This window comes from Schistocerca americana, chromosome 2, assembly GCF_021461395.2.
Source record: "Schistocerca americana isolate TAMUIC-IGC-003095 chromosome 2, iqSchAmer2.1, whole genome shotgun sequence".
Lineage (NCBI taxonomy): Eukaryota > Metazoa > Arthropoda > Insecta > Orthoptera > Acrididae > Schistocerca > Schistocerca americana.
Window position 1 is genome coordinate 557,163,435 of NC_060120.1, and position 17,410 is coordinate 557,180,844.

General features: G+C 40.3%; 1 protein-coding gene across 1 annotated transcript in view; it reads left to right on the forward strand.

Moving 5' to 3' along the window:
* Positions 1-17,410, forward strand: part of LOC124595721 (E3 SUMO-protein ligase RanBP2) — a 294,537-nt gene that overhangs the window by 206,046 nt on the left and 71,081 nt on the right. Inside the window, exons 23-24 of the mRNA XM_047134587.1 lie at positions 6,524-6,629; positions 9,644-9,763. Coding sequence (XP_046990543.1) covers positions 6,524-6,629; positions 9,644-9,763 — 226 coding nt within the window. The remainder of the gene's footprint in view (positions 1-6,523; positions 6,630-9,643; positions 9,764-17,410) is intronic.

Below are 17,410 nucleotides of genomic sequence, written 5' to 3' on the forward strand. Positions count from 1 at the left end.
AATGGTGTTCTGCACTTGGCATTACTAGGGCTGCAGAAGAGTTACTTGTGTGTGTTATAATTCTACGCCTGACATGAGATCTACAATTATGAATTGCAGAGTATTCATTTAGATGTAGATGCAGATGTCAAGGGACAGGTAACAGGAAGGAGGGCGGGATCTGGGAATGGATAGAAGTGCAAAAGTGCAAAATATAAGCGTGAAATGCGTGCAAAGTATTACTTACTTAGGTGTGTGCCACAGTTCATTTTATCTTAGGACCGAGAGATGAGGAAGGACTGTTTTCAGAATGAAGAATTGGGTATTGGGAAGGGAAGATCAAAGAATACGGTTTCATAGGTGTTGAGAGGAATGATAGAGAGTAAAGACAGCAGCAATTAAAAGAGAGAATGCAGCGACAATGAAAACCGCTAGATTTGTGGTTTGTTCTGGGGGAATGGAATAGAAGGGCACTTGCGGCGATAATGTCAGAGAGAGAGAGAGAGAGAGAGAGAGAGAGAGAGAGAGAGAGAGAGAGAGAGAGAGAGAGAGAGGATATTAACAATGAATAAACATAATATGAAATTGTTTATGTATTGTGTGGAGGACGGAGGGTGTATTCATGGATGGAGGGGAAGAGAGAGATGTATCTGAAATAACAAAAACTACTGTGGCAGAATCCGTCTACGCTGATTAGTTTGTAAGTATCTAGACAGGGTATAAATGAAATCAAAATAGAATATTTAACAAACTGTATATTCATAAGAAACCCACTTGAATTAAAAAGGCAACTCGAAGGAAAACTAACCCATATTGTATCTTTTCTGTTGCCACGTGATCTTCCACTAGCTCCCAATGAGGAAAAATGACGATAAAGAAGACATAACAAAACATTTTAAGGACTCTAATATTTTATCCAGAATCCTTCATTATTTTGTACTTCTATCATGCGTCTTGGCATAGAATGTATAAGCTGTCGGACGTAACAGCCTGAAGAAGCAACTTTCTCCCAGGCTTCCAGGACGCAGTACCAAAGAGCGTCCACAGTAGTTGGTTGGTTTCGTGGCCAGTTCTCTGTTAATGTTCTTGTGACCTCAGCCCACATGTTTTCCATGGGGTTCATATCAGCCGCCCGTGGCGGCCAGTCCATGACGTTGACACCAATCGTGGAGAGCCGCTGCTGAACAAATGCAGAATTATGAATGGGAGAATGGTCCTCTTGCAAGGTGACGTGCCCTTCTGCGTACAGCATTCGCACTGACGGAAGCATCACATTTTCCAATATGTGAACATACTGCATGCTGTCCAGAGTTCCTTCTATCCTGTGAAGAATTTGCGCCCCTCTCACAGAAATCCAACCCCAGCAGGTAACAGATATCCGGCCACTTCTTCTCATCACGGTTACATATTCGCGTTGATGGCGAGTCCCTTGCAGCCTGTAAATGATTCGTGGACCATCATTACTGGTGGAAAACACCGTTCTCATCAGTGAAAATGAAAATGACGTTGTTCCACAACGCCCTCAGATGGAGCTCTGCAAATGCTAGCTGGTATAAAACGTTGTCTTCGTTGAGCTCTTGTTTTGCGGTGGATCGTCGTGTATGCAGACCAGCGTCCCTCAGCCTTCGGCGAATTGTGTCACTGGAGCCCGGGAAGTTGGTCTCCCGCCGCAACTGCTTCGCATTCAGAAAGGGATTTTCTCTGCTCCTAGACACTAGGTCCCTGTCTTCGTACTGTGAGCTCACTCTCTTCCTGCCTGAGACAGGAGCCTTGTTGGTGGTGCCTCTTTCAAGGCAGATCCTCCACCATCTCATTGCAGTGGTATGTGGTACGCCATACCGTCTGCCAGCTTCTCTGATGGAACATCCTCCTCCTTCAATGAGAGCGACGACTCTCTCGAATAGACCTCTCCCAGTGAGCCATTACGGCAGATAGCCTGTTGTGTATTTCTACTTGCCGCTCTTATACTGATGCCAGGATAGGAGGTAAACATATTTACATCAAACGGAGTGGCAGAGGCATGCGGCTCAGCCGTGCTGGCTTGTCGAGGGCTGTTGGCCCACCAATGCCACCGCCAGCTCGCTCACTTCCGTCTCGCCTCGGCCAGCCTGGCTGGCCCGTAGCTTGGGAGCCGTGGCTAGTAGAGACCCGGGCCGCAAGGCCACGATCACACCTTGAAGGATCAAAAGTTACACCTAACCTACCCAAGTCTGTAGTATAAACTAACGCAGCTACAGCTATTATGTTATAACATGTGTAGGCACACCTACGGTTGACGATTCATTCAAATATTTGACGAACAATACATTCAGAAATACATTCATTTTAAACATAGCTACCACAAAATATTTCACCTAGCTAGCAATAGCATAACACAGGACACTGTTCTTTCTTGTAAGTGCTCTACATTAGATGTAACCTTAAGAAAACATGTATTCAACCACGACAACTAAGCGGAATGTAAAAGTAAACAGGTTTGGTGGCAGCTTCTCCAAATAATAGTATATGCGTAGTATATACTACACGTTTTGTGCACTTATAACATGTACTCAGTGTCTCTGAAACAATACGTACAGCATGACAGAAATTACTTTCTGCTGAGGCACTTCATTTACATCTCAATGATACATGACTACTAGAGAACATTGCTCTTTACGGCAGTCAGTCCACTTGTAAATTAACACCATGATATCGCAGATATTAGGCAACACATTACTAGGGATGAGAAATACCTTAAGGTTTACAACTAAACATGCTACTCCTAGCTAGTACTGAATGAGAATTTGATTATTAACGTGTCTTCATAACCATGTGTGCGGCGTTCGACTCTGTCAGCATAAACATTTTCGTCGCCTTATTTCTAGTTAAACATGCACATATCTGGCTAATGGAGGACCAACATTGGACATTTCTCGTCTGTTCCTCGTTAGACGACGACGATGGCAGTAGGCACCGGGTTCGAATCCCGGTCAGGCAATACAACTTTAGTCATCATTTAAGGTTCCAACCTCACTACTGGTGACAAACTTACTTATTCAACAATCCAATTAGGTGCTGGGTTCGCATCCTTGTCACCAGCATTACATGATGGCATTTCAGTTTTAAACATGTGCATCCTTTGTTCCTTGACAATGCAACAATATACAACATCTTTCAAGGTTAATTACCAAGAAGGTAATTGTAATGTTAGGGTTCCTGGTTTCGTACAAACATTGTCATTTACGTTCCAGTTGAGAATTGATAACTGATACTGGTGCAAACGTCAATATTTGACGTCTCTTTCTGCCTAGGGATCGAGTCTCAATAAGGCATAAAGCTTCGCTTCGTTAACGCTGGCTTTACGTTCTGGGTTTGCATTTGTATCCAGAACGAAGACGTTGGTCATGTCATTTAAAGTACAACTTTGTGTACAAGTATCTGTTGATGGGTCATGTAAACAATGGTATTACTTGTGGTTCGCTGTTAATGTTGGGATTTCCGTAGAGTGTTTACCGCCGTTAATCACGTTTTCTTTTAACTGCTTAGTATTACATAAAGTTGATGCAAAACCACTCAACGTTGAACAACGTTCAGCATTTGTTGGGTAAACCTTTTAGAAGGCAAAGAACTTGTTTCCAATTTCCATACAACTTTATAAATCCATATACTGTCTCAAATATTTAATTGTGCCTAAGGATTACTGAACAATTTATGTGACAAAATTAGTTGTCCCATAATGTTTGAAATGTCACTTATTGTAATTAAGTTTAGTTTACAAACGTTAAGGACTGTCTGATCTCTTCTATACTATCGTGGTGTTACATTACATCTGGACGGGGTGTCATAAAGACCGGTGTTCTACAGTAGTCTCTAGCGGTACCCATTGTGTATCTTACGACTGTACTGTGGAGTGTTACGACGATGTGCAACCTAGATATGCTATGTTGGTTGCATACATTCAGGTGCAGCCTACACGTTGGAATTCAGGCATGACCCACTTTTTTTGTTGTCGAGTGTACAAGCTTGTGTTCAGGTGCAGTGTAAGTCTTGCTGAAAATATGACAAAGTAATAAAGGTAAGTCATTTGTCTCCAGTGTTCCTTTTTGGCTAGAAACTAGTGGCTTTTCCCTACAAATGATTACTGTGAATGTGTCCAGAAAAATATTTCAAACACACATTACTAGGTGAATGGCTTTCAGCTCTGTAGTTTAGGAACAATCTAATTATGTGAAAATACATCTTCCCCTCACACCATTTAGTTGACATTAACTTATTGCAGTATTACCAGTGATCCATTCAGAATGCCATACAAGACAATTAACCTTCTTTATTATGGGATTCATTACTCAGTACACTTAATATTTCTTCTTATAAATGATAAATAATGCATTCAGACAGTTACTTCTGTAGAATTAAATGTAACTCATAAAAGATTTTCTTTTATAAAATTGTATCTAAATCAGAAAATTGACGGTTTCATACGGGGGCATGAAAAGTACCTCCTGCCAGATCTGAATGTACAGATTCCAGAAATTCTATGAATGTATTTACACTACAAATCTGCATTTTTAAATACAAATACATGAAGAGTGAAGTCATTGAGACCTGCAACAATTGAACCTAAAATGTGAAATCTTGTCTAGACAAGAATTAAAAACACTGATATTTCCGAATGTGGCACTCTTCATTCCACACAGGACTCGTGCAAATTCTGTTGTCTTTAAAGCAAAGTTCGGTACTCTATAAAACTGAATCTATACACAAATTAAGCAATTTGAATGCTCAGTTCCTTGGTTTTAAAAATTTTTGTTGTTTTACATTTTTTAATAGAAAATTGAGTTATCTTGCAACACAAACTATTACTTGCTCATGCAGCCAATGAGCACTCTGAATTTCATCTTGCATAGTAAGTGGAATTTTCTGCAAAGTCAATCTATAGCAACCAGTTTCTTGATCCATTTTGCTTTGTCATCTCACTCAGCAGATGGTGTTGGCTTTAATAAAACAATGAAATTTGTATCTAATAATTTCCTCTTCAGTTCCTGTCACTGAATCAGCAACAGCACAATTAATGTCAAGTTCTGGTTGTTTATCAACTTCATTCCATTGTTTCCATTTAACTTCTGAATCATAGTAAACTTCATCATGCAACCTGGATTGAAGTCTAGGTCTACCGTTTTTCAGTTTTGTACATGAATTCAACATGCAGGATTTGCTCTTCACATTACAGACTACATATTCTCCAATTTCTTTTTCAGTGTCATTTTTCAGTGCATTCACCACATAATCAGAGCTAATATAATATCAACATACATGTGTCCTGCAGTATGTCAGAAACGAACAATTTGTTTTAGTTGCAGCACATAACGAGTAGCCCTTTTTTTTTTTTTTTTTTTTTTTTTTTTTTTTTTTTTTTTTTTTTTTTTTTTTGTGGTGTCCACTTATTGTTCACTCTAAACTACTGTTAAGCATTCTTCATGGAGATAACTATGTAATGTATCTGCAAAATTGTACACTTCTTAGAGTTGGGATCTTTTAACTGATTTTGTATCCCTTCTAGCAGGAGTTTGACAGCTTGTGTTGTTTCTGTTTGTAAAAGTTTCAACTGTTTGCTGTTCATCACAGGCCTTTGGGATTAAATTTCTTTCAGGAGACCCTGCCACTATAATTATTTCTTCACTACAGCACATTTCTTAGCTGGACTGTCGGGAAGTAGCTATTTTACTCTTTTCGCTGACTTCCTAAAATTTGTGGAGATTTTTGACCCTAATTGGAATGCAAGAAAATTGACTAGGAGGAGAATATTCTTGGAGGAACTTGTAAAGTTGCTGGTAGCGAGACACATTCCATTGAGGATAAATTTCCTAAGAACAAAAGATTCTCTGTAAATAATCAGAAACATTGAAAACCCCGAATGTGTGCCAAGCCTGTCAGAATCAGCAACAAGGAGAAAACCTGCACATTGCGAGTTTTGTTTAGGTAGCAATGGCTATAAAACGAACATAAATTGTGTGGGTAATGTAAAAAACTTCCCCTACTTGTGTCCAAATTGCATTAAATAAGAACAAAAGCTGGAAAATATTAATGTTTTAAAAAACAATTGCCAATCTAGACAACTGTTGTTTCACATTTATGATTTTGTTGATATTTATGTAACTGTGTGTCCAAACTGTAATCAGTAAAGCAACAAGAAATAAGAAAACTAACATAATGCTTTCAGAAAAGTTTTTCTTATTGAAAACAGTCTGTCATTTCACATTTACCTTATGTGAATATTAAAATAAGAAATTTCCTTAGGGCTGTTCTGTGCATTATTATTGTTATTGTTATTATTTTCAACAACGTATTGGAATATAACACTGCCAACAACTGTACAAAAAATTTTGCCTTTTTTGCAATATTTTAATCTGGGTTGTAACTAACCCAACATGTTAACTTGAACAAGCCACGATATTTGCTTTTAATATATCAATATTCTTAGCAAGAGCTTTGTCTTCCCTCATACACATTTCGTTTAGTGTTGCCATTATGTTGATAAATGCAATTACATCTATTTATTCTTCAGGCTGGTGTGGCTGAGGGTAAAATATTTTCGTCTGAAAAGGGAAGCAATAGGAGTCCAGGAATGGCAGACAAACAATTGTCTCTTGAGACGAAAGGTGATGGATCAGGTAATTCCATGTGTGCCGTATGCTGCTTATGAAGATACTATTAACAACAGCCCCATTTAATAAAGGGGTAATAGGCCTAATGCTTTTAGTTGCCAAAGGTAATTCTGCAATCCACTTCCCACCTCCTCACCTCTTAGTGGAAATTTCTCTAAATATGCAGAAAGTGTTTTTAGATATGTTTGTTGACATTGCTGTGAGGAGACTAGCTCACATCTTTGTCGTATTGAGTAGCAGCCATGTAATGTATGCTAAACTTCTTTAATGGAACTTTTATAACTGATGAAAATGACACATGCGCTTGTGTGTGTGTGTGTGTGTGTGTGTGTGTGCGCGCGCGCGCGCTGCTGACAAAGACCTTAATGGCCGAAAGCTATGATTGTGTGAATCTTTTATTGTGCCTATCGCGACTTAGCATCTCCGCTATATGGTAAGTAGCAACTTTCCTTCTCTCGTATTGTTATGTTCCAGCCTGGATTTTCCATTGTTTGAAAATGACACTCCACTATGCCTATTATTTACAGTTGAAATGTCACTCCATAACACACCAGCCATTAAGTATGTTACATCAGTGTAACCTAATGACATGTTAAGAAATAGTGTATCACATGAGAGTTGCTGCTTTTGAGAAAGCTAATACATTGACAGCCAAAGTTACAATATTAATCCCAAAAGTCGTGTTTTAGTAAAGAAAATGTTCTGTTTCTCCTTTTTACGCTACCTGCATTTTCTTATGGTGAAAAATGAACACTGTTTCCATAAAATAATACGGCATCAAAGCTACCTCTTGTTAAAATAAAGATGACAAAATTCTGCACAGGCTCGGAGATCAATTGTATCGGCAACATTTTTCCAGGTTGCGTGTCTTTGAAGTACAGGGTGTTCCATTTATCTAATGACTGCCTGCCCGGGGTATTGCAGGCCGGCCATGGAAGCTGCACTATGCCCCCTCCCCTTTCCCTTTTTCTTTCTATGTTATTATGATTTAGATTTTTAATATAATTTTTTAAGAAGTTTTATAAATTGCAATGCGTGTAAGGAAACTTCATAAATTGTTCATAATTAAAGGTATGCATGAGATATAATTTGAGACGACATTTGTCTGTAACCCCACCTTGTGGATTAATGTGTTTACTTTCTAATACACTGCTGCGTGAGCCAGTTAGGCCACTGATCTTAAGTAAGGAAGTTCATGTTGGCTAGATACTGTATCTCCATTAAGCTACGTAATTAAACGTAATACACCTCTAAGACTTGTGCTATATCTTGTTACTGTAAAAGTCTGTTTCTGTCCATTCTTAAGTCAATTCTTGTATCACAGAGATGAAGGAGCTATATAGCGAACCATGTTGAGAATAAATATGAAATAATTTTAGTGATGAAGATGAGTAAATTATTCGGGTAACGTGGAATAGGAACAGAAATAAGACCCCATGTATTTCGTGAATAGTAGTGCAACATTTTGAAATCCACACACTTTTTTTAACTAGTCAAATTTCTGAGGTGGGTAATCATAGTAAAATATTTTATGAGATGTGCCTGTATTTAGGCAATGTACTGTATTTACCCAATTATAAAAGAGGTATTTTCCCAAATTCGCCATTCGAGAAAATGCAAGATTGTCTTATATATGCAGATTGAACTATTGCTGCTGAGTTTAACATTTTTGTAATGTTTGGTAGAGTATGTAGGGGTCGCCTTACATTCACATATGAAGCTGTGGCTTTTGAAGTTACTTGGAGATTTATTTTGAAGGATCTGGTAGGGCAGGGTTGCGCAAATGATACTGGTGTTCAACAGGCTCAAGATTTGCCAATACGCCGAAACACTTGATAGAGTATTGACGTTGCTCGAACAGTCCGTAAAATTTTATTTGTGTGGTATTAGTGCAGGGAAAATGCGAGAAACTATGAACTACCAACTACAACACGCTATTGCTGTGCTTAAAAGTTTGGAGGGGGGGGGGGGACGCGAATCATTCACTCAGAATTTTCTTCAAAGGAATCTTGTGACATTGTGCAGTGTCATCCATACAGATTAAGTCCATGAACGGCTGCAAATGGCCCCCAAGTAGCCGGGCATAACCATTTCCAGTCAATGATTGGTTCAGTTGGACTAGAGGTCCCAGTCCATTTCACCTAAACAAATTCCACACAATTATGTAGCCACAACCAGCTTGCACAGTTCATTGTTGACACCTTGGGTCCCTGGTTTCATAGAGCCTATGCCACAGTCAAACCGTCTCATCAGCTCTTATCAAATGAAATTGGGACTCATCCATAAAGGCCATAGTTTTCCAGTGATCAAGGGTCCAACTTACGTGATCACAAAACCAGGAGAGGGGCTGCAAGCAACGTCAAGCTGTTAGCAAATGCACTCATTTCAGTCATCAGCTGCTATAGACCATTAATGCCATATTTCACTGCAGTGTTGTAAGTCCCACATTGATTTCTGCAGTTATTTCAAGCAGTGTTGCATGTTGTTAGCACAGACAACTCTAAGCAAATGCTCCCACTCTTGGGGATTAAGTGAAGGCCGTCAGTCACCGCATTGTATGTGGTGAAAGAAAATGCCTGAAATTTGGTATTCTTAGCACATACTTGACACTGTGGATCTCAGAATATTGAATTCCCTAATGATTTCCGAAAGGGAATCACGCAGCCATAATCACGTCAGGAACCTTTTCACATGAATCACCTGAGTACAAATGACATCTCTGCCTAAGTACTTCCATTTTATACGGTATGTACACTGCACTACCACCATCTGTATATGTACATATCTTTATCGCAACACTACTGTCACCTCAGTTTATGCACCCTGTTTATCTCCCCCCTCCCCTACCCTTCTTCAAAAAGTGAGCAATGGTATTTTTACCAAATAATCTATCTAATTATTAACGTGTGACTTACTGATTGTAACTAAATGAATATAGTTCCACACACTGTCTGCTTTTGCACATGCATAGATTTATGTTAATACAATGAATCTGAAGGAGCTTATTTATTTTTGTGTAGGTGATGCTACTTCTCCTGCTTTTAAGACCTTCTCATTTGCTGTCACAGATAATAAGCCAGAATCTAGTGGAACACCAAAGTTCTCCTTGTCAAGTCGCTTTGGATTGTCAGAAATGAAAGGTGAGATAATAGTGGACACTTAAACTTTTAAACAATTAGATTTTATATAAAAGTTAAGTCATTATAATCAGTACATAATTTAAGTGAAATGTACACACTGTGAAGATACTCATTTCTTTAAGTTAGCAACATCAGGTGATAATGCCTAGATTAAACATAAATTCAGATCATAATATACTAGTTATGGGAGCCTAAAACAAGATAGTAAAAAAAGGTGTACATAGTAAAGTAAATACTGAAAACTTGGAATAAAACACATACCTGTAGAAGATTTAGAGAAAGTGGTGATTATAGCCAAAATTGTTGAAGTTATATTTAATCTTAGTCTGTCCCACAGATTAGTAAGATCCAGGAAGTGTTAATGTGAAAGCTGAAAGGTACAGTTTAGAAACTAGCTCAAGCAGCAGACAGAAAGCTAGGAATACATCAGAGGCCTGTAAAATTGAGAGCAACTGCCCAGAAGCCTAATAAGAGGTGGTAGTTCATAAGGGTGAGATACACAGTTCAGTAATGCAGTCATAGTTTGAGAGAATAGCGAATGATCTGAACTTGCAGAAGTCAGTGGAAGTGGATGACATAGCTTTGGAGTTACTGAAATTGGGGTTACATGTGGGAGAGTGTGCCTAAAAGTCTATTAAACAGTGACTGTCAGTTTTACAGAAAAGCATTATCATATTACCAAAGAGGGCAAGAGTGGAAAAGTATGAAAACTATTGAATGATGAATTTGACAAATCATGTTTGTAAATTGATGACCAAACTAAAGTACAGAAGAATCAAAAGAAACCTTTACAAAATATTGGACAGAGGTCATTTTGATTTCAGAAAAAGTAGCAGCTTAAACACTTTCTGGCTACCAACCCAACTAATTAGACTCAACCCAAAGTCAATGTTGAACCCTGTCTGACTCAGTTTACTTCTCCATCTAACCACGGTCCACTCACATTGCTCCCAAATCACACACTGTTTACATTCTGGAATTTCGTAACCACAAACCTTGCCTCATCGTCATCCCCCAGGGGTTCCCCGAGAGAAAGAGCAGCAGTCCATCACCTAGAAACTGGTCCTGACCTTATAATCCTGCTTACCGACTTACGCTCCACCACTGTGATTTTGAACCACAAGGATTACCTGGCAGAGAGATTCCACCAACTGTCAGATTCGTCCACATACAAACCCTGCCACAGTGTACCCATCCCAGAAATGCGTCATGATCATCACCTCAAATTCGTTTGTCTTGCCCACAACCTCTCCCCTGAGTCCCTCTCTCCTCACCCCTACCACTCCACACACTCCTATCTTCAACATGCTTCCAACCAACCTGCATGCCCGATTCTGGCCATTTATGTTGCCCCCATTGAGAGAATCTGCAGCCCTGGACCAGCACCTTCAGCCTATTAACTGTAATCTACCCTCCTATATAAGGAAGACCAACTTCTTCCTCTACGAACTCTCCACAGTTGCTGTTCCTGTACCACACAGCACCCTGCTCATCACTATTGATGCCACCTCCCCCTACACTAACATCCTTAATATCCATGTCCTTAACACTATTGAACACTACCTTTCCCAACCTGTGACCAACTCCAAACCTGCAACCTCCTCCTTGGTCACCATGACCAACTATATCACCACCCACAATAATTTTTCATCAAGCAAAGTGGTGCAGTGGTTAGCACATTGGATTCGCATTCAGTAGAAAAACAGTTGAAATCGCCATCCAGTTAACCAAATTTAAGATTCCATGATTTCCCTAAATCACTACAGGTAAATGCTGGAATGGTCCCTTTGGAAATCCAAGCCTCTGCTCCGTTTCTTATGACCTCGCTGTCAGTGGGACACTAAAGTCTAATTTCCCTCCCTTAATTGCTTATCCTTCAAAAGCATCACCTACAAACCAATACATGATGGAACAATGGGCACCTGCATGGCACTAACCTGTGCCAACCTATTCTTGGGCCATGTACAGGAATCCTTCCTTAACCACCGAAAATCCAAAACTCCTCACGTGGTTTAGATTCATGAGTGACATTTTGATGATCTGGACTGATGGTGAGGACACCCTATCCACATTCTTCCAGAGCGTAAACACCTTCTCCCCTATTTGCTTCACCTGGTTCTCCTCAACCCAACAAGCCACCTTCCTCAATGTTGACTTCCACCTCAAAGGTGGCTACATCAGTCCCTCCGTCCATATCAAACTTACCAACCACCAGCAACACCTCCATTCCATACCAAGAAGTACCTTCCATACAACCTAGCCAAACATGGCTATCGCATATTTAGTGACAAGCAGTCCATCTCAAAATATATCAAGTGCCTCACTGATGCCTTGACAGGCCGTAATTGCCCTCTCAATCTTGTACAGAAACCGATCTCACTTGCTTTCTCTCTCCAGTCACTTACAACCTCCCACATTCCCACTGTCTGCCCACAAAGGAACACTCCCTTCATGATTCAGTACCACTGGAGCTACTATATCACATTTTCTGCCGGGATTTTAACTACTAATCGTCATGCCCTGAAGTAAGGAATATACTTTCCAATAACCTTTCCACCCCTCCCACACCAATATTCTGCTGCCCACTGAACCTGTGCAATACCCTTGTTCATCCTAATTCCACCTCTGCTCCCAACTGTTTGCTTCATGGCTCGCATCCCTGCAATAATCCTAGATACAGGAACTGTCCAATACATTCTCCCACTACTACCTACTCCAATCCGGTCACAGGCATCACATTTCCCACCAAAGGCTGGGCTACCTGCGAAAGAAGTCGTGTGATCCACGAACTAATCTGCAACTACTGTGCTGCCTTCTACCTGAGCATCACAAAAAAGATGCTGCATATCTTCATGGGTGGCCACTGACAAACTGGTTATGAAACACCCAACTGCTGAACATGCTGCCGAACACAATGTGCTTCACTTCAATGACTCCATCACAGACGTCTCCATTTGGATCCTTCCTACCAGCACAAGCTTTTCCGAATTTTGCAAGTGAATTCTACACAAATCTCATATTGCTGAAAACATGCAATAAATATGTACCATCTGATTATGAATCGCTAGAGATTTCAAAACAGGTAATGGGCCCAGTTGTAATAATTTGTGTAAATCCTTTATAGCAATGTATCTGGGACGGCTGGGTGTGAGTAGCAAGTGAGGTAAATAAGGTGTCACAGTATCTCCCAGTGCAGCATCTCTGGCTCAGACTCGTATGTGATAGTGCTGAATGTGTGCTACCATTGTGGCTATTGCTGTGTCGGAGAGGTAATATTTTACCAATCAGCATGCAGTGTGATCAGCACAGCAAATACATTTATAGCTGTGAATACATGAGGTTGCAACTTTTCCCCCAGTGGTACAGATGAAATAGTCCTCCATTCATACCTCTGTGGAGGCAGCAATGGCTGGATTCCCGCCTGGCAGTGCTGTGTGACCTGAATACCTGGATGCTTAGGTGGCAGAAACAGGTTAGAGAACTGGCGACAGTAGTGGCAGCAGCGCCATTGGTACAGCATTGGCTAGGACGGACTGGACATCATACTACTGTCCAGCTCTTCAACAATGATGTCCTGGTGTTGGGAGGTTACATGCAGCTGCTCAGGGTTTACTTTGCAAAATAGGCTGTGTTTTTGTGTGATGCGAAAATGTCTGGAATAAAGGCCGATCACCAAGGTCTGGCTGTTGTCACATGATAGTTATTCAAACCATAGAAGCTTCCTAAAGGCTAGTCCACTCCCAGGGCATTGACATGCCAAAATGCTGTCATGGATGCAGCGTGGCACTGCTGTGGATGCTGATAAGCAGGTTGATGACCGGTGCCGCCAATGCCTGGGTTCTGGTGCCCTGTCTTCAGCTCTAATCAGTGCTGTAGTTTTTTCTGTTAGAATTCCTCCTCTTAAGAAAAATCCGACCTTTTGGGATTTCTGTTAAAAATTGACTCTAACATGGAAAACGATTAATTTACAATTTGTTTCCTCCGCTTGACTAACACTGACATTTGGTCCATTACACTATCTACACTTTCCTTGCAGTGGCATTCTGCAGGGAGCAGTGTGTGTATGAAGAAGAGGTTATTGATGCAGCAAGACACTGACTCAGGCTTAGACAAATATAGTGGTACCAGGCCCTCCCATTAAGTTGACATTAGGCTCTGGAATTGAATTTAGATTATGTTGAAAAATAGGGTTTGTAGCCAGAAGAATGGAGACTAATATGGTGGTTTGGAATCCTGCATAAAATGAACCTGCTTTCAGAGAAATGTGTTGCATTACTTTCTGAACGACCCATTCTGCTTCTTCAAAGTTGATCAAAGCATTGTCTGTACAAATAACACATTAAAAAAGTTATTCAATGTATTAGTGCTTTCATTTCTTTTTGAATTGCAGATTATTATTATTATTATTATTATTATTATTATTATTATTTTCTCCCCCCCCCCCTCTCTCTCTCTCTCTCTCTCTCTCTCTCTCTCTCTCTCTCTCTCTCTCTCTCTCTCTCTCTCTCTCCCCCCCCCCCCTTTTTATTTAAAGTTGGCTCAATGCATATGCTATTGGACATTTGTGTCTGTTTACCTCCTTGCCTAAAACGCAACCTAAGGCAAAATAGATTCTGTCACACAACAGTATAAATTGCTTTAAGTAATCTGGAAAAGCATGCACTAGGCAGGAGGTCACTATATATTACAGTTTTACAAAACTGTTTCACTGTTTGGAGACCACTGAAACTTCACTCCTTTCTTCAAATGTTGTGTAAGTGGTCTTGCATTTTTAGAGTAAATCTTCTATAAAAATCACCTGGGCAGATATATGACTGCTATTCTTTGCCTATAGTGGGTGTCCGGAAATTTTTGATTGCATCAAGTTGCGTTTTGGCACTTCCACTGTTGTGGCAGATAATGAGACCAAGTAACAGACTTCTTGTACGAACTGGAATTTCTTGTCCCAACTGTTAGCCATGCTGATTGTTAATTTTCAAAGACTTTGCATTGACACATTCTATGATATCATCGAAATAGACCTTGGATTGCTTTAGTATTACTCCTCAAAATACACCATTCGCCAAGCATTAGTAAGTTGCTGGTGCATTTACAGTCCAAATTGTGATAATATTGATAATGACAAACCAGAGTTGAGAACACCATTTTCAGAAGATTTTCAGGCATTACCTTTAATTGATGCTACCCACTTCTTAGATCCAAGGTTGTAATGTAATGACACTGGCTTAGATTATGTTTGGAGTCTGTTATATTGGGCAAAGGGTAGGCATCTGTAACTATTTTCTAATTTAAATGGTGGTGGTCCTAACAAAAAGTATATGCTCTGCTGCCATCTGATCAGTTCTTGGAGACAGTGACAACAGGTGTTGACCAGGGGCCATTACTCTTCTGCTATCCCATACTGAAGTTGTGGAGCTATAAACTCCTCAATGACAGTTTGCAATTGTTTTGGGACCAAATACGGTTGCTTATACACAAGTGACTCATTCACAATGGGAATATAATATTGAGTTAGTGTGTGGCAGGCAATGATCCAGGAGGACCAAATAACTTACCATATTCTTCGACAATATCTCCCTGTCTTTGTTCTGTGCTCCAGATGTGCTACTTTCTTTCTTAGTGCAATTAAACTGATGACTGTCTCAGAGCTGGATAACTTGGGTGTGGAATTCCTTTCTGGCTCATCTTCATCCAGTACTGCCAGTGTGACTATTAGAATGTTGTCACAGAAAAAGCCGTGGTGTAGTGGTTGAGCATGGATGGTCGCGAGTTCAATACCCACCTGAACTGTAAAATTTTAATTTCTATATTCGGTTCAAGTACATTCTAGAAGTATCCACAAATGTCAAGAATCATTATGCTGGAATGTTCTGTTACTGTATATATACTGTATGTGTTCTGGCCCGAGGCAGTTCGCTCTGTGCTCTTGATGTGCAAGTGCTGAATAAACCTTCGTTCCGTGAAGTTAGTGTTCGCCATTCATCTAATTACACCTTCTTCTACATGACATTATTCTGGTGGAGACGATGGGTATTGGAACTTGTGATAGCGTACATTATTGACGACATAGTGGCTCACATTAGGCCACATCAGAGCTGCCGTTTACATGGCGAGAAACCCAAGTTCGAGCCATATTCAACAGAGAAGACGACGTTACAATGACAGCAACTGAGTGCAACCACAAGAGTCATCCTTCCAGTTTCTCTGGTAATGATGGCCAGTATCCAAACAAGTGGCTGAAGGTGTATGAGTGTATTGCCAAATTTAACAAATGGGATGAGACCGTGTGTTTGTTTAATGTATTTTTCTACTTGGAAGGCACTGCCAAGCAATGGTATGAGAACAACGAGGAGAAGTTCGCAAGCTGGGAAGTATTCCAGGTGGAACTGCGCAAGTATTTCGGCGACACAATGACAGAAGTGCAAGGCTGAAGATAAATTAAAGTGCAGTGCACAGCACAGCATCCTACATTCAAGGCATCTTGGAGCTGTGTAAAATAGTGGATTCTAGAATAAAGGAGGAAGATAAGGTTGTACATCTCATGAAGGGTGTTGCTGAGGACAGGTATCAAGCCGTACTCATGAAGCAGAGTTCTCTGAATGCTTCAATCCACAGGTAGAGAGCAAATTAGAAAAAATCAACGGTGAAGCACTGGAGACCATCAACCAATAAGTCAGGGTGTCAGCAACAGAACATCGAATAATTTGTGACAAGGTAGAGAAAAGATGAAGAATGATATCATTCAGCCTTTGCAGAGCCCATGGTTGTCACCAGTGGTTCTTATCAGGAAGAAGGATGGCAGTTGGCGCTTTTGTGTTGATTATAGGAAGCTGAATAAGATAACTAAAATGGACGATTACCCTCTTCCATGAATTAATGATACCTTAGATTGTCTAAAGGGGGCTAAGTTTTTCTCATCCATGGGCATGTACTCGGGATACTTGCAAATCGAAATAGGTGAGGCTGATGCTGAGAAAACTGCATTCATTACCCCTGATGGCCTGTATGAGTTTAAAGTGATGCCGTTTGGTTTGTGTAATGCACCAGCAACCGTTGAACGGACGACTGATAATCTTAAGTCACCTGAAGTGGACGATGTATCGTTGTTATTTAGATGACATTATAGGGTTCTCAGAGATATTCGATGAACACACAAAAAGGCTGAGAGCCGTTCTTAAGTGTCTCCAACAAGGCTGACTGAAACTCAATCCAAGAAAGTGTCTCTTTGGAGCAAAAGAAATCAAAATACTTTGACACCTTGTGTCAAACGAAGGTGTTCGGCAAGACCCAGAAAAGGTGAGATCTATAACGGAATTTACTAGTCCTAAAAGTATTACAGATTTGAGAAGCTTCCTGAGAGTATGTTCTTATTACTATCATTTTACCAAAGCCAGGCCACTCCAAGAGTTGTTAAAGCCAATGCTAAATTCATCTGGTGTGGTGCTCAACTAGATTCTTTCAGTGTGCTGCGTAAAGCTCTTGATGACTGACCCTGTACTTTGCCTGTATGGTGAGAGAGCACGTACAGAACTACACACAGATGACAGTGGGTATGGGATCGGTGCTGTTCTGGTGCAAATTTCGGATGGAAAAGAGAAGGTTGTAGCATATGCTTATAGGAACTTGCTGAAGCCAAGAGAAACAACT